The sequence below is a fragment of the Montipora foliosa genome, chromosome 10 (genome assembly GCF_036669935.1).
Source record: "Montipora foliosa isolate CH-2021 chromosome 10, ASM3666993v2, whole genome shotgun sequence".
Lineage (NCBI taxonomy): Eukaryota > Metazoa > Cnidaria > Anthozoa > Scleractinia > Acroporidae > Montipora > Montipora foliosa.
In genome coordinates this window covers 23,075,797-23,093,296 of record NC_090878.1, presented here as the reverse complement: position 1 = coordinate 23,093,296, position 17,500 = coordinate 23,075,797, and the positions used below count along the sequence as shown (strand labels likewise).

At 40.9% G+C, this 17,500-nt stretch overlaps 2 protein-coding genes across 3 annotated transcripts in view; one reads left to right on the top strand and one right to left on the bottom strand.

Moving 5' to 3' along the window:
• Nucleotides 1-8,470, bottom strand: part of LOC137972409 (pre-mRNA-splicing factor 38A-like) — a 14,495-nt gene extending 6,025 nt beyond the window's left edge. The window contains exons 1-6 of the mRNA XM_068819117.1: nt 8,330-8,470; nt 6,589-6,748; nt 5,144-5,265; nt 4,170-4,255; nt 2,118-2,159; nt 235-300 (exon numbers count right to left, since the gene is read on the bottom strand). Of these exons, the coding sequence (XP_068675218.1) occupies nt 235-300; nt 2,118-2,159; nt 4,170-4,255; nt 5,144-5,265; nt 6,589-6,748; nt 8,330-8,459 (606 nt within the window). The 5' untranslated portion in view covers nt 8,460-8,470. The remainder of the gene's footprint in view (nt 1-234; nt 301-2,117; nt 2,160-4,169; nt 4,256-5,143; nt 5,266-6,588; nt 6,749-8,329) is intronic.
• A 69-nt stretch (nt 8,471-8,539) lies between these two features.
• LOC137973061 (tetratricopeptide repeat protein 28-like) overlaps nt 8,540-17,500 on the top strand; it is a 20,591-nt gene continuing 11,630 nt past the window's right edge. For both annotated transcript variants that reach the window (XR_011117162.1, XM_068819786.1), the window contains exons 1-4: nt 8,540-9,025; nt 12,920-13,352; nt 15,220-15,459; nt 16,054-17,500. The exon at nt 16,054-17,500 is cut by the window's right edge and continues 970 nt beyond it. Coding sequence is in view for 1 of the 2 variants with exons in the window: in XM_068819786.1 (XP_068675887.1) it covers nt 8,644-9,025; nt 12,920-13,352; nt 15,220-15,459; nt 16,054-17,500 (2,502 nt within the window). In the remaining variant the exon portion in view is untranslated. The remainder of the gene's footprint in view (nt 9,026-12,919; nt 13,353-15,219; nt 15,460-16,053) is intronic.

Sequence of the window (17,500 nt, the reverse complement as noted above, 5' to 3'; positions counted from 1 at the left end):
ACGCACCCCAAAGCTACTGCGCATGCTCAGAACAGAAAAAAACATACTCGCGTTCTGAGTATGCGCAGTAAGCAAAATAGTCCAAACAAACTGCGCATAGTGTCAAGTGTTCAAGTGTCTATGAGGATCCTTTCTCTCTTTCGTAGCAATTCTTTATGGCACGCAATACAACAGCATCATACATGACATGGTAAATTTAAAAAAAAAAAAAAAAAAGGAAAAGCAATAGCTTACTTGTTTTTCTTCTTCCTCGTCAGACTCCGAATCCATCTCTTCCAAATCATCATCAAGAAGGCTTCGCTGTAAAATAACAAGGGAAAAAAAATAGATCAAGTTCGGAAGGTTTAATTAACCGCTGGTTACGACAAGTTTGAATCTTGTTACCAGACAACTGTACAGTGTAGTACAACAATTTATTCTAGTGTGTGAAACATGCATGATGAATGACGTTTGCTAAACATTCGTTTTTACGAAAATGAATTGATGTCTATCATAGCATGACCAGAAGAACTCACAAAAGATATGAAGAGAAGTCCACAGACTTATTCTCATAATTATACAGTGTAGATCTTCAGTGGCTACAACTTGAAGCAACGCCAATTTTTCCATTGCCACCAGGACCAATGTTAACTCTTATTTGTGGTACGTCATATCCGGTTGTATCACGAGACCAGCTCGTGACCTCTTGAACGGGAAATCGGCCATATCACAGGTCAAGGTACTGGCTACGTACAGTCTTTTTGCAATTGTTACCCCGATAAAAAAACACCTCAACTCTTCACATCGGGAATTTCATGCAGCCGTCTTCACATTTTCATCATGTTCTCATGCAAAATGGAATTTCTGGAGTTCGAGTGATATGGCAATGAACTAGTCAGAAATTGAATATTCTGAGGGCACGATGTAGAGGGCAGTAAGTGCTTATGGGATTGATCGGGGGCTTTTGGAGCCTGGTGGGAAGATCTCCGTCATTCCACGTCAGTCGGTCGCTGCTCGTTCAATTTTTGTCCTCAAGTTTTTGTTTTGTAATGCTACGTTCTATAGTTTTAAATCTGAAGTGCCCTATCCTCGGGGTCTGGTGCCGCTGCATTAGATGAGAAATACGTTTCAACCCAATTTTTGTGAGCAAATCAGTGTAACTCACTCACTAAGACTGCTTGTATGTTATTGAAATTGCATCTATTGGAAACTCGGAAAAATTCGAGTTCCAGATGGAATTTGAATCCACGACCCTCTGTGATTTCAGTAGCAGTCGGATGCTCAAATCAATGAGCTACTGGAGCCGCTATGGTGAGCAAGGTTGAAATGTTCCAAAGTCATACCTCACCTCACCTATCCTCTTCGCGCTCTGTTGCGCATAAGCCCGCAAACCAAAGTCATATGACGACAGCAAAGATGTCCGACCCACGTTTCACCCTTTCTCACCATAGAGACTCCAGTAGCTCAGTGGTTAGAGCACCTGACCAGATCACTGAGGGTCGTGGGTTCAAATCGCATCTCGAACTCGGACTTTTTCCGAGTTTCCAATGCGTGCAATCAATAACATATACACCTGTGGCCTGTTTCTCAAAAGTCCCGAACGTTTTCGGGCCTATTTCGGGTGCCACAATTCCCTTTATATCTTCGCAACGCCGAGGTTCCAAGCCATCAAACTTCGCAATCCTCTTAGTCTTTCTTACATTAAAAACATGTTAAAGGATCAGCTTTTCAAAATAAGCAGATTGCAGTTTGACGACTGGCTTTACGAGCCCGAAAAGTTCACGGAACTGTCGAGAAACTGGTCCCTGTACCTAATCTCTGGCCACTTTTAAAGGGTGAGTTTAAGTGGTTTTTCGTATCTGGCGCGGCAAAATTCGTTGTCATTTTCAAATGCTCCTCTAAGTTAACTCAGTATAATGTTAATGCATTGAATATAATCCAAGCTACTGTCACGTTGCGCAATGGATTCATTGACACACCCTCATATTGAAGTCTCGTTGTCTCGTTGTAGTAAAGTCAGAATTTAAAATAATAGCTTGTGGGAGATCATGCTTCCGGAGCCAGCTTGCACTGCCTCCCAATCACAAAGAGGAAACAATTTTTTTTCGAGTTACATGTAATGTTGATATTGTATTTACCCTTGGATCCAATTGGTTACTGCTTTCAAGAACCTGGCGCTTCTAGAAAGCAGAAGAGACAAAGTTAGTATGTTGTTTTCTTTCGCATCTTGACACAGAGAGTTCCCATTGCCGGACAGTTGCGTGGCTGGATGTGTATGTTTTGATAATGACCTCTCAAAATTGTATAAGAGGGCGTCTTAAGACGGTAAGACAAAAACGTCTGGCACCAACCATACGACTGAGACCGGATAACGTTATCCGGTGGATAAGTCACCATCCTTCAGTACTGTTTCAATCTGTGCAAAAAAATTCATATTTCCTAACATAACTGTGAATATGCAAACTCTAAGCACATGACATCACAATTAAAGGCATATACGCAAATCTTCACCGTTTAACGTGGAGTACCCACGTAAATGTGCTTCAGACGTCGTACTTTGCATAGTGACTTATCGACTGGATAAAGTTACCTGGCCTTTGAGCAACTGAGGCTGGCGATTAAGCGCGTCGTTAAACGAGTCTCGTCTTTATCCTATGCAGCTGAAAGTGTCTGAGGTCTCTACTGAAGACGACTCTGTAGTGGGACGATCGGACTCAATTAACTTTAGACGTTTAAATTAATCAGAGCTTGAAATTGCGACCAATACAGTCGCATTTGCGACTGAATTTTTTCCCTTTGCGACTAAAATATCTGGAGAAGTCGCGACTTGTTTTCATCTTCGCTCCTTCGAAACAAAAGGGTTAGCAGTTGCCACTTTGCTGCTCTTTCTACTAAAATAAATGAAAAAATGACAAAATAATTTTGTTTCTTGTCTTGAGTTTTCTTTCAATCTGAAGATAGCGTAATTGTAGCGTTACTTCGCTGCGACGTTACGTGTACAACTCCTTTCCTTTGATATCATTCGCAATTTTCAGCGGTTTCTTTCAACACAAGTATTGTGGGCTCATATTTTGTTTTGCTACACCACTGACAACACAATGCAGCGCGACGATTTTGCGACTAAATTTTGCGAAATTGCGACTACATTTTCGTATCTTGTCGCAAGATTGCGACTGGATTTTTTCACCAATTTCAAGCCCTGTTAATTCGTCAAACGTTGTTTTTTCGTCCGCCTAACTAATAGGGACTTCAAGATCTACGACTTCAAGGTCGACGAAAGCGTCACCTAAAAATAGAAAGTTTGCGCTATTGTAAGTCTTTCGCGGTTATTCCACCTCGTGCACATCGCACAATGTAGATCAAGTATTCTAAAAATAATTATTGGTACGAGTGGGGAACTTGAAAATGATCAACATGTCAGCCTCGAAGCCAATGTTTCTCGATTCCCTTTTATTTTCTTCACTATTTCTGGGTTCAGTATTTTGCTAGTAACCACATGTCTTCTCAGGAGGCTATTTACCTAAGGCATCTACCATGGCACTGCAATGACATACGGTACCAAAAGAATATAGTGTACTATTAGAGCTACATATTATGCAAAGACAACTTGAATCTCCTGGAAGACAAAACGCAGCTCAGTTGACAACATGGAATAAAGCGCTGTGTTAATGCAATACCACACGTACGCAATGCGTGCCTATTTTTCACACTCCTATGTGGCCGCCTTTCGGTTTCGCTCGAAGGCGATCTTCGGCAAATCAGAGAATGGTGTCATTTTAACCGATTCCGATAAAAACTGGCTAGTGATTGGCTTATTGCCTTATCTCATTACTGACAAAGTTTCGTGTGGATCGGAAATGCCCCCGATTTTCCCCGAATTTTTCCGAATGATTCATCGGCATGCTGGATATTATGGTGACGTTTCAAAATGGCGCAAAGCAAACGCTGGGCATGCTGGATGTAGCTTTGGAACCGACCGACAATCTCTTTGCTCTATTTCTCGCTCTTAGAACATGCACAGGCCGCCCACGAACACACAGAACAACCAATCAATAAATTAAAAAGCGTCGCCTTTGTTGACGAAATAATTACTATTTACAGTATATCCTTCATCCCAAAATAGCCTATTCGTACACGCGGAGATGAAATGGCTTTGAACATTTTAAACATTTTTCATGCATAGTGCTCACCTGAATTCGTGGCAAAATAACATCACATGCTCTTTCCTCCCTGAGAAGCTCGTCAATGAACTCATCCATGTGGGAAAGCTCCATTTCTGTAAAATTTTATTGAAGAAATCACTATACATTGCACTTCAGCTCAACGCGTGTGTGCAAAACGCAGGTGCGCGTCTGCGTTTGCGTCTGCGTGTGAAATCGACGCGTCTGATTAATAAGCTTGGCTATTGTGTGCTGTGTTATCATCGTGAAGAAGAATTTTTTTCTTTAATGATAAACGTCGATAAATTCCAGGAACAGATCTTGAGTGAAAAGGTTAGCTTATGTACGTGTCTGCTAAGATAGTAAGAACACTGCAAATCATTTGAACGTTTGAATGATCGTGAATGAACACAAGGGTGCTGTTTATCTCAGAAAACTAAACTGAAAACTTCCATTTAAGGGATTGCAGGCCCAGTAAGTAGGCTGCGCTATAGCAGCACTGAGTCAAATGAAGGGGCACAATGTAGTTTTCAAATAAACTGCTCTGCCGTGGCGGTGAGGATGTGATTGAAACAGATTTTCTTGATACACGCTCATATTTCCTACCAGCCAATCAAAACGCGTGTCTGACAACACATAACCAATCGAAATTCGTGTGATGTCATAGCCATGTTTACATGCTCTCATCGAAACATAGCCATTGGCCAATGAGAGTGCGCGTACTATCCTAATTATTTTATAAATCTTATTAGATGTTTTGGTGTGTAGCATCACTGAGTATCGAATTGCAGTCTTCCAGAGAGTCAGAGGCAGAGAGTCTTCCTACAAGATGACCAACTGTACACTGCTGTAAAATTAATCTTGCCCACACCCTTTTTAACTGCGGCGCAGGCTTGCAGAAAAGCGGAATGCAATTTTGAAACATCCCATGTACTTTGCAAACTGATACAGTAGAATTGAAATTCATTTCAATTTCTAGAAAACAGCAAAAATCTTTAACTTACTGCCCATCTTATTCTTCCTTCTGATCTTTCTGTAGTCATTGTACAGTGGTTCCAGGTAGTTATAACAGTCCAATGATGTCCCCACAAGTCTCATGTAAATTGCTCCAAGGGCACGCACATATCTACACAGTTTTAAAAAAAAGATATTTGAAAGTATGGCGTACATTTATGAAAGCAATAATTAATTTTAACGGTTGAAAGAATGTTAAGTCTAATGATTACAAAGAGGTAGAAAATAGTTTCACCATAACCATAAAAATAATAATAATTATAACTAGAGTTATAATGAACTATTCACGACACTAGTGACCAAGAGATCATCTCAAATTATAAGGCTAAAACCCAGAACACTGGAATATCACAGAGAGGCATGGAATAACCCTAACCCCTAGCCACTGTAATCAGAAACCCATAAGGGTTGAAACGTGTAACGCGCGGTCACAGCTTCCCAATATTCAGTGCAAACCCATTGGCTGAATGTTTCAGTGCTAAGTACCATATTTGGAAACCTCTCGCTCTTGTTGTTCCAAATATGGTACTTAGTAAATTGAATGTTCAGAAGCTTGTTTCCCAGCACACAAGGGGCTGTTACACGTTTCAAACCTTATGGGTTTCTGCTGTAATCCAATGCTTATCCAAAATCTTAACCTACATGTAAGCTGATCCTAAACCCTCAGAGTAGAGGGTTTTGGTCATTCCCATGATTGTTCCAGATTTACATGTGAGCTCGTCACTTCACAACACAACAAAACAAAACAAAAACCATTTTACAGTAGGTCTACATGTACATGTGTGTAGTATGTCTTTTGATAAAAGTACCTGTACCACGCAACTCTATGTGCAGTGCATGTACATGTATCTTCCTTCGTCATAATACTAGTATACCTAAGGGAAGGTTTTTCTTGAAAGCAAAGATTTTATTCAGTTTATCATGCTACACTATTATGTACCTTGGTTATCCTCTAGATTGACAAAGCTGTCTACGAGCATCTTATTTCCTTAACTTGTCTATAACAGTTACATGAAGCCACACATAACGACGGTACAGCCACACATACTGCAGGATTCATGTCTCGTTCTGTATAATAGGAAATCATATGAACTTGCTTGTGCATTTGAATCGTGATTTATTGGCACAACTGATCTTTTAAAAGTTCTCCCAATTGCACCAGCCATAGGCGAGTGCAACTTGAGAAAGTCAAAACATCACCAGACGTCATAAATCACAAAATGCACATTAGCAAGTTCATATGGTTTTATATTTACTACATGTACATACTCAACAAAATCAATTTCTTGCTTTGTTTCCATAAGCAACTTCCATATTGCACTCTGTAACCTATTTAATAATGTATTCGTCATTGCCGAATCAAAAACATGATATTTTGTTGAGTATGTAATATCAACACATGTACCTTATAGTATAACATTGAAATTGATCTTACTTGTAATCTTCGTTTTTGATAAATTCCACAACAATCTCCTTTTCAGGTTGAATTTGGAGCATTTTCAACACCAAGCAAAGGAATGGTGTAGGTTTGATGTTTCCTCCAAATGTACCACCAACGTGATCCAATTCCATGGCTTTGTCAACCAACAGTTCCGCTAAATCATTGAGAAAGCAGGAAAAAGTTTTTTTTTTTCTTGATGGAGGTTAACTCAGTCACCCCTGTGAGTGAGACTTAACAGATTTTACTTGGTCTAACGCCAGAATGAAGCTACTGTATGGATAACCTTCTGAACCAGTATGGAGCTATAAGTAGCCTGTGCAGCTGCCAGGATGTTTTGGCCTCTAGTGGACACTTATGTCCAGGTTTGACCCTAATTAGATGCATGCCCAATTTTGACATCCAACACAAAGTGTCCCTTACGTCTACGCATTTGCTACCTATTTTCAACAATAAGGTAAGGGTAAAGGTTAGCGTTATTTTTAGCTTTGGGTAAATGGAGTAGTTAATCTTCACTTAAAGAGCAGAATTTGGGGGACACTTTGTGACATAAATTGTCTGTATTCTGCGACACAAGTGATGTTGAAGTTGGCTAGAAGAGCAAGGGGACACCTCGTGACGCTTATTGAAATACGCGTAAATCTAATTAGGGTCAAACCTGGACATATCTCCTAGTGGGCCATGAGTGGCATAGCGACAAGTATGTTTGAGATCCCCCTTGCTGCAGTTCTTGGACATTTTGAATAGTCTGTCCATCAGCAGATGGGAAATTGCGATTGGCCAATATGAGATAACCCCTTTGCTGCAACTCACATTCGCAGCCAAATCACAATGGAGCAACCATCGATTTATTTCAGCATGCTGAAATAACCCCGCGACAAATTATCCCAGCAGCTACAAAGGCTAGGATACATGTATAAGAGCCTGGTTGGGGCCAGCACCCAAACCAACTCAGAAGGTCATAAATTGCACATTTCATGTTTGACATCAGCACTCAGAACAATATTATTTTATTCTTGCCTAGTTCCCATCCAGCATAAAAAAAATGCATATCTTCATGCTGTAAATTGTTGCTAGAGGACATGGGATTGATGTCACCCAATAGGTTAACACCACTGATAAGTGAAAAGAAAATGAGGATGGGTTTCTCTTGTTCTGTGGTTTCTTACAAATAAGATATCCGAAAACAACCCAGTATCCTACACAATTGTTATTAAAATTATTAAGATTTGCGACTCTCCTGACATAGTGATGAACATTGTTGTTATCCTTTGTCATAACAGTTACTGTGCCAAACAGAGATTAACTTTTATTCTCTGTTGAAAAAATGACTTCTTTCATTGAGTAGTTGGCAAAACAAATTTGAACCGCAAAATTTGATATCATTCTACGTAAACAATGAACACTGCTTTTTGTTTGAAATCACTCTTTGCGTTATTGAACTCACAATACTTGTTTAGCTGTCTACAACCTGCGTCTACACGAAAGCTCTGGAGATTAATACAAAATGACCACAAAGTTTGCATTGCTGCCGTGTTTCCTTTTCGAGAAATGCACCTTTAAAAACCTTAAATATATCTCTGCTTTGCACATAAAATTTTGAAGTTCTGTCATTGTTGTAGTGAGCTTGTATTACATGTAAATTGAAGACCACAAAACGAACTCACTCTACTAAACAAAGTTAACTCTTCTTTGTTGTTATTAACTTTGCAGCTTTTTGCACACTCCAAAACCTTACCTGATAGCGCAAAACATTGCTCCTTCCAGTACTTATTTTCATAAATACGCGATCGAATGATTTTTTCAACCAGGTATTGAGGATTTGTTCCTTTTACTGTCTTAGCATCGGAAACCGTGCGGTTCGCCATCTTGGATTCAAAGTCCTAAGACCAAAGCTCTCCGAGCGGAAAGAGAGAGACTGGATATACGGTTGTTCTCAGGCTCTACGAAAAATTCTCGTGTGCGATCAACAAAAAAGGCATTTAAAGCTAGTAAACTATTCATAAACCTTCAATGTTCAATGACAGTGTAAATTAGGTTTTTGTAGTGGCAATGGATTATTTAGCCATAGAAGATCAAGATCTAGCAAAAAAGGGACTCGAGGAACTTCGCGGTAAACTACGCTCACCTCAACAAGATGTTCTCGAAAAACTCAAATCGCAAACGGAAGAGTTTCGCTTTGCGCGTGCTTTTCGAATAGCGGAGGAGTACACGAACAGAGACCTGCAAACAGCCGGTCTCATTTGGGATTACCTCCTCGAGAGATGCGAGGACAGGCTGCAAAAAATTGCTGTCATGAACAAGCTCTTTCGCGTCCAGATTGCGACTGGACCTTGGAATGCAGCCTTCGAAACAGCTCAAAATTTGTTCAACGAAACAACCGAGTTTCATTTGGAAAGTGCCCGTCAAAAGACGACTGGTGGACAAAGTTTAGGTAATGTAAGCAACATTTCGGCTTCCTTTGCTTTATTTGACGTAACTGACGGAGACAGCGCAACGAACTTCTGGTCAGAGAATGTTGAGGTTTATGTCAGTCACCTTTGGCTTTACTGTAAGCAACAAAACGTATTTCCGGTCCGATCTAAGTGCAGGAGTCGGTCGGGGGTTGTTCCCTTTAAAAATTTGCTTGTTTGTTCCCGGAATTACTTTCAATATTATTCCCATCTTTTTGTCCCTAAAATTGTTTATTTTCCCTTGTTTCCTATGATATTTTCCCTTGTTTCCTATTATATTTTGTTGTTGTTCCCTGTTCCCCAGATCAAATTAGCCATGTTCTCTTGTTCCCTAGGAGGGACTCCCTTCGGAATCACGTCCTCGGCGTCCTGTGTCTCTTTGGTCCTTCTTTTCTCTTGCCTTAGATGAAATTTATGTGTTAAACTTTCAAATCTCAGCCCCTAGGGAACGGTCAGTGAAACGATTAATTTGTGTTCATCCTCTTATCATTCAACAATCAATTCTCGCATAGCGACCACTCCTAAGCGTAAGCGATTACTTTGTTGTGCTTCGAGGGTGGTCGTTTAAAGGGAAATTCACTGTGTTTAAGATTAGCTAAATTTCATTTTTCCGTAGATGATAATTTCTAGTTCCCACGAATCTCCTATGGCTCAAAAGGTAGCGCATCCGAACTAATAATTGGAAGTTTCATAGGTTCGCCTCCTGCAAAGGAGCACTCGGATTTTTTTCCGAATATCCTCGAGACACCATCGAAATCATGGATCATGGCCTGGTTCCCACGAGTCTCCTATAGCTCAGTGCTTGAGCATCCGAACTAGTAATCGGAAGGTCGTAGGGTCGTCTCCTGAAACCGAGCACTCGGATTTTTCCGATTATCCCCGAGTGACCATTAAAATTTATCATCTCTTCATTTCATCTATCGGGGTTAACAAACTTCCGAACTAGTCATCGGAAGGTGGTCGGTTCTACTCGTGCAAAGGAGCACTCGGATTTTTTTCCGAATATCCCCGAGACACTATCGAAATCATGGATCATGGCATGGCTCCTACGAGTCTCCTATAGCTCAGTGCTTGAGCATCCGAACTAGTAATCGGAAGGTCGTAGGTTCGACTCCTGCAAAGGAGCACTCGGAATTTTTTTCGAATATCCCCGAGACCCTATCGAAATCATGGATCATGGCATGACTCCTACGAGTCTCCTATAGCTCAGTGCTTGAGCATCCGAACTAGTAATCGGAAGGTCGTAGGGTCGTCTCCTGAAACCGAGCACTCGGATTTTTCCGATTATCCCCGAGTGACCATTAAAATTTATTATCTCTTCATTTCATCTATCGGGGTTAACAATTTCCATCTCAGTCATTTATGTCAGTAGCGAGAATGCACCGTTCGACAATTTTCAGTCTTAACAATATAGCCTGACAATTATCACCTGAAGTGAGTTTAATGTCCACGAGTCTCCCATAGCTCAGTCGTATGAAGTCGTATAGCATCCGAAGTAAGTAATCGGAAGGTCGAAGGCTTTTTTTTCGACTATTCGCGAGTATCCCCGAGTTCCGTCGGAAAAATTCTCTTCATTTCATTTACCGGTGTTAACATAAAACACCTCTTTCAGTACACTCGCCAAAATGGTTCACTTCGATAAGTTAGATCCTAGCAGTATAGCGAAAGAATTATCGAGTCTCCTATAGTTCAGTGGCATAGCATCCGAAGTAGTATATCGAAAGGTTGATGGCCGTCTGCTGCGAAGAAGCACTCGGATTTTTTTCCGGGTATCCCCGAATCACCATCGAAAAAAATAACCTTCGGTGAATCAGCGTTATTGTTGAAATGATGATTTTCTTATAAAACGAGCACACTCGGAAACATGTCCAACGACTTTCGGGTTATTTTGGTTCGAATGATCTGTCTCTGAGCTATAGGATACTCGTTGTAGCTAGCCAGGCCATTAAACTAGGTTCATATGCTGTTAGGACTGATATTGCCGAAACAATGCATTCTTGCAATATTTATGTCTACGACGGTTAATGCATAAAGAAATGTATTTTATATTCCGATGGTGACCAAGGGATACTCGGAAGCAACTCTTCCCGACTGAGCTACAGGAGACTTTTGGGAGGGTAGGCCGTTAAATACCTCTTATTAACCGAGTTCGAGGTTCCTACTGTAAGTTACGGACCGAGTGTTTTTTTCCGTTGATTTATGGCCCGCCTGCTTCGCGCTTGGGCAAAAAGAGGAGGATCCGTAAGTTTCAGTACAGATCGAGAAAAGGAGGTTGGTAAGATATTTAGAACACATTTTCCTTCAAAACGCAACTCCAAGGGATTGTGGTCAAACGCGCAAGGAATTGTGGTTATGCGCGAATCGAGGAATTAAGATGCGCGGTATGATTTTGTTACACAGAATATCAGAGCCTGCTCTGTTTTTCATTTCACTTCTCTTATCCTCAAACTATAGATAGTTTCACTGTCACGCAACATAAAAAAAATTCCGAAATCGTTCAATGAAAAAGGCTAAAAACTTGGAATGTAGTAGGATTAAAATCTTTTAACCACCTCCCCAATTCTCAAGTCTGTGCGGTATCACTGTGTCTAAATGATTTGTCGAAGCCTGTCACGCAACGTTATAGAGTTTTGTATGGAGACGCCATGTGATCCACCAATATGGCAGCCGGTAATCAACGAAAACATCTGAAGTTCACTTTGCGATGAAAGCGCTTACGTTTCGCTCATAAGATAAAATGCATGTGTATGAACACATCTCCTAATGTACTTCAAAGGCTGAAACTGCTGAGATTCATAGGGATCATGGTGTCACGCAAGGTGACAATTCGAAACGAAAGACGTCACGGAAAATAATTTATTTCTAGGTCATCTTCAACCTCCTTTACATAAAAATGCAGAAGAGCTTGTGATTTTGATTTTAGAATTTGATGGCGGCAATGAAAACTATCTAATGTTTTCTTTCTTCTGTGGAGTGGGGTCCAGAAGGAGGTCCAGTTAGGGGTCCACGTTTTGTACCGTCCCTTCGCAAGACCTTTTAAAATCTTCCTTGATTTCCACGCACGAACCGTCGTTAAATTACCGCAAGCATAATTGAACATCTCCCTTCCCGTCGTCAGCATTTCTACAATTTAGGTTAACTAGTTATATCTCTGAGGTAATCAGGTGCGTGCGAAAGGAAGCTCAGACAATCTCGGACAAAACTGTTGAGACAGTGACACAAATTCACCTCCATTTTTACACACCCCTACTTACTCTCCCCTTCCCACTCCCCTCCCCCCTCAGTCAATGTTGTGGAGTATTGTCCTATGTTCTTCATTATATTTCCGACCAAGATAACGCAACATTGAGTTTGGGGGGAGGGGAAAGGGCGGCTTTTAAGAGGAACGTTTGATAAGTTGTTGGAGTACCAAAAATGTCACTTTGTCTCAACAGGTTTTGTCCGAGATTGTAGTTGAAGTCAAGCGGAAGGTTCAACCCCCACAGAGATTGCCGTGTCAAAATCTGAAAAACCAATAAATATCTTCATGGCTTTTTGAAATGGTTGCTTGTAAGATTCAAACGGTTTTACAAGTTTATGTAACATAAACGGCAGAAAAAACTTGCGAGAGAGTATTTAATAAAAATTTCAAATTTAGCGGACCGTACTGTAGAATACGGACTCAGTCTGCTAATTTAGCCAATCACAACTCGCATACTATCTGAGAGATCCAATAAACTAGATTCATGTGGCAAACGTCTTGCCTACAGCTAGGACCAAAATCTCCAGTGGTGGCGTATTCCAAATGATATTTCGTGAAATGAAATAATGATTTTTTCTGTCCGATGACACGTTAATTGACATTTTGTCGTTGTTTGCTGTGTTTATATCTCCAGATCCAATTGTCGAAGGGCGGCAATTATTTAACGCTAGCATGAACATGGCGACGATACGCCGTCTTCGGAAGGAAATACAAACAGCTGAAGAGTTGTATAGGAAAGCCAGTGAAGTCGCTGCATCGATAAATGACTTTGACCAAGAGGCTCTGGCAAAAGTTCATCTGGCAATCTGCTTGTTAGATCGGGGAGAACTGAAAGAAGCAATCGAATCCTACTTTGAACCGCTTATGGCTTCTAAATCCAGCTTGAGTAGGTACACTCAGGCCATTTACCTCCAGAGTTACGGAAACGCTTGTAGGTCAGCAGCAGACTGGGGAAGAGCCAAAGAATACCTCCGGGAAGCACTGGAACTTGCTAAGGAACTGAAGGATGCTGGGCTTGTGTCGAGTTGCTGTGGAGATCTGGGAAACGTATTTAGATCCGAGGGGAGGTATGCTTCAGTTAATTCAGAATCAAACAGCTTCTCCCAGTCTTCAAGTCTTCTCCCCAAACCAACTTAAGGTTCCAATAAACTACCTCTGAACCTGAATATTAGACCAAGTCCTCAAAATCTAAATGTAAATTCATTACTCGTGCTCAAAATATTATTCGTAACGTAATTACTAGTAAGGTGAAAGTCATACAACTTTTTCGGTTATGAAAGAAATGTAGATATTTGAAGCTCGGGCTTTTGACGGATCCTCGCACTTATCTAGACAATTCAAGCAATGGTCCTTATTGGAGTTGCGCCTGCAGGCACATTTTCCTTTGTTTAAAACTACATGCAAAAGAGGCTTAAGGGTCAATATAATACAAACTAACCCCTTAGCCTCGTTCTTTTGGCAAAACCGCTGATAACTCCGATAAGGGCTATTGTCTCTCATGAGTAATTCATGTGGCTCCAGCGGGGTTCGAACCCATGAGCCTCACAAATTGACCTGCTTCCAACTGAATGGCTTCACAGCTCAGTTTGTAGAGCATTACACCGGTATCCCAGAGGTCACGGGTTCGAAACCTGTTGGAGCCACCTGAACTACTCCGGTATCTATTAGAGACAATTGCTCAATTTCACTTCACATTAACCTCCAATAATTAATTGCTTAAATTGTCTAGATAAGTGTCAGGATAATTTTTCTCTTTCTTTCTTGGTTATGTTGCTAAAACTAATATATTTAATACGTCTTTTATGTACTACACATATTATGTTGGTAAGTACTGTATGACATGCATATTATTCCTTAAAAGAGCACTGACTGGATGACTCATTCGTGTTGGGACTTTGGTTCTGGAAGTTTTGGACTTAAAAAAAGGAGAGGAAGAGAACTTTATTTAAGTGTGTAATCGTTCCAGCGCTGGAGCACTTATTTGGGACACTGTAGACTAAAATTAACAACTAACACAAATCAAGTCAAATGTTGGTTTTTGAAGAGAGGGGAAACCGGAGTACCCGGACAAAACCTCTCGATGCAGAGTAGAAAACCAACAAACTCAACCCACATTTAACGCCGAGTCTGAGAATCGAACCCGAGCCGCGATGTTGGGAGGCGAGTGCTCTCACCACTGCGCCATCCTTGCACTATCCTGCAAAGGGCCCATTACGATAAAAAAAGGAGTGAATTTCAATCAAAAGGTTCTAAAAACAACATAATGTATTTGGGTTGATTTCGGAGAATAATTAAAATGGAAAAGGGTGTTGAAGTGATAGACACTTTAACGTCTCACGTTTTTGACATCAGGGGTTTAGAGACGGGGCCCAAGGTAGATTATTCGAAGAGTAGAAAGTCTAACCATTTGAAGATGTAATGACAAAGGCATCACTTTCTCTTCAGTTATTTTAACCTTTTCAATCGCACGATCGAAACATTCATTCTCCTAACAAGTACCATTGATTTCTTTGTCGGGTGGTCATGAGAATTTGGTGTTATATAAAGATCGCAACTCTTAAGATGATGATATTCTTCATTCTCAATTCCTGTATGACTGACATTTCATTGAAATTGTGAGGAGGATTTGCATTCTGATCGCTCCTTGGAGTCAAGACTCCCGAGTGTTGTGATTCAAACTCGTGACCTTCTGTAGTCGGATCATCAACCAACTGTCAGCCATTTTTCTTGTTGTCTTTAATAAGATTGTCCTTGACGATGAAATTGGTCGGCCTCAGTCGAGGCAAGCTGTTCTCAAAAAGTAGAACACTGAGTTCTCGGTGTTGTGGTCTCATCTTTGGGACTACATTAATAAACAGTAGCTGCAGTAATAACCCTGCTTTACAAGAGGAAGCTAAATTAAATAGTGAAAATAGACACTTTTGTTTTTGTCAGATACAGAGACGCAGAGAAATTACACAATTCTCATTACACTATCGCTCTGAACAGAGGAGACACACACGGCTTGGCAATTGCCTGTGGAAATATCGGCTTCTTGAAATTTTACAATCCTGAGGAATTTGACCACTCCTTGGTGTATCAATTCATTGAATACTCGTTAGCAGAACAAGTTGGTGATTTTGCGCGAATGGGGATATCATTTAACAAAATTGGGAAGCTTTACACGACGTTGGGGTAAGTTAGCTAAAACCGTGACGATCTAAAAATCTTTTTGGTTGATGGTCGTTGAAGCTTTTGTCGTGAAATGCAATCGTACCCGGCCAAAATGACAGTGGCTGGGTTCACTTTACTTTCCTAAGTGACTTGACTTCGTTTCTTAAAATAGCATGAAAAGGAACTCATTAGTTGTTGCTTTCCATATTTTTGTATAGGGAAGATATCGTTGACGTCATCTATTGTCATTAAGGATCTTTTTTTCCTGTGGTTGGCACATTTGAATAACAAAAGCAATGTTTGTAAAGAGATATCTTCGCTATAACAAGTGGCCATCTTGGTGCCACAATAGCCATGTCATATGGGAAATAGTTTGTATCAATAACGAATTCATTGTTATTGTTTTTCAGTAGTATTTTAAAAGTCAGGCCATCGATCTCGTTGATCGCGTGTGTCTGTGAATTTTTTTCAACCGGTTTACCTTTACATGTTCTTAAAAGTGGTGTTTCATTTTTATGGACGTCATGATTCGTTCCCCCCGTTCTCAACGATCAAGGAAAGAAACTGCATCTTTTATTTTAAGTAGGTTAATTGGTATTCCTGGTTCTCACGCAGGTATTACGAGGAAGCTGAGAAATTGTTTGAAATTGCTGTTACCCAAGCTCAAAAGGCTGGAAACGTTGCAGGCGAAGGTATGGCATGGGGTAATTTGGGCACCGTGTACAGAGCTTTAGAGCAATACGAAGATGCCATTGACTGCCACGTCAAGTACAGAGACAACGCCGAAAGGCGAATGGATATCGGCGGGCTAGCCATCATGCAACATCAACTGGCCATGGATTATTACCTGTGCGGGAATCTACCAGAAGCGGAAAGTTCAATACTTGGTGCTTTTCAAACCTTGGAGCAGGTGCGCGCCCAGATAGGAGAAGAAGATAAATCGAAGATATCGAACTTTGAGAAAAACCAGTCGGAAGCCTACAACCTGTTGCAAGTTTTGTTGATTGCCCAGAAAAAGTACAAAGAAGCTTTCGTTTTGGCGGATGCAAGTCGTGGAAGATCACTATCGGATATAGTTCAGAGACGATTTTATGGTTCCACTTCTTCAGAAACGAGTACAAAGTACCTCGATGAAGAATTCATAGATGAGTCGTTTAACAATCTCCTGCAAGTTGGCCAGAAGCTGTCCACTAGCCTTGTGTTGTACTCTGTGGTGAAGGAATTTGATCAAACTGGAGCTGTATGGACATGGGTGTATACCTGGGTGCTGCAACTGAATGGAAAGTTGCATTTCTGCAAGACTCGCCTCCAGGGTGAGAGTCACATGAAGGTTGAGCTTAACGATGACCTTGTGATTCAACTCAGTCGATCAATGGGCCTGCCTTCACAGTCCCGTGGAGTGAGCGAGATCCTCAGAGGCGAAAACCTTTTCAGTAAGCCGAAAGGAAGGAAGCTTAAGGCACCATTGCCAAGCTTCTCTAATACAAATGACGAAGTCTTTAAAACGCTAAAGGGACTCAAGGACATGTTTTCGTCCGATTGGGAAAGTGGAGATGACAAGGAGAACTTCATTGAACACTATCTAGGTAATGTTCCGCTCAAATCCAAGGAAAAAGAAACAGATGCGACCGCACGTCAGAATATTGACGTCAATAGTCATAGTGACGAAGAAGAAAGTTCTAGCCCCACTTCTGGAGCTAAAGAATCACTGCCTTCAACAGATGTAACGCAAAAAGAAAGGCTGGAGGTCAGCAGTTTCTCCGGCAACATTATTAAAAGTTGTGAAGGCAACAGACCTTTGGCCGAACTCCAAGACGCAAATGTTGGTAGTAACAAACCTTGCTTGGAGAATAATGAAGAAAGCACAGCAGAAATCGAGGTTATAACACCCCTTAATAGTGAAGACTTCCCCCTCCCTATTGAAAATTTGGAGGAAAATGTCAACATTGATGTCACACCTAATCCAATGCAAAGTAGCTTTTCCTCCGAAAAACTTGTGGATGGAGAAGAATCTCTCCCAACAAACATTGGCTCTTCTAAAAATACCATTTCTGTCGTGTTA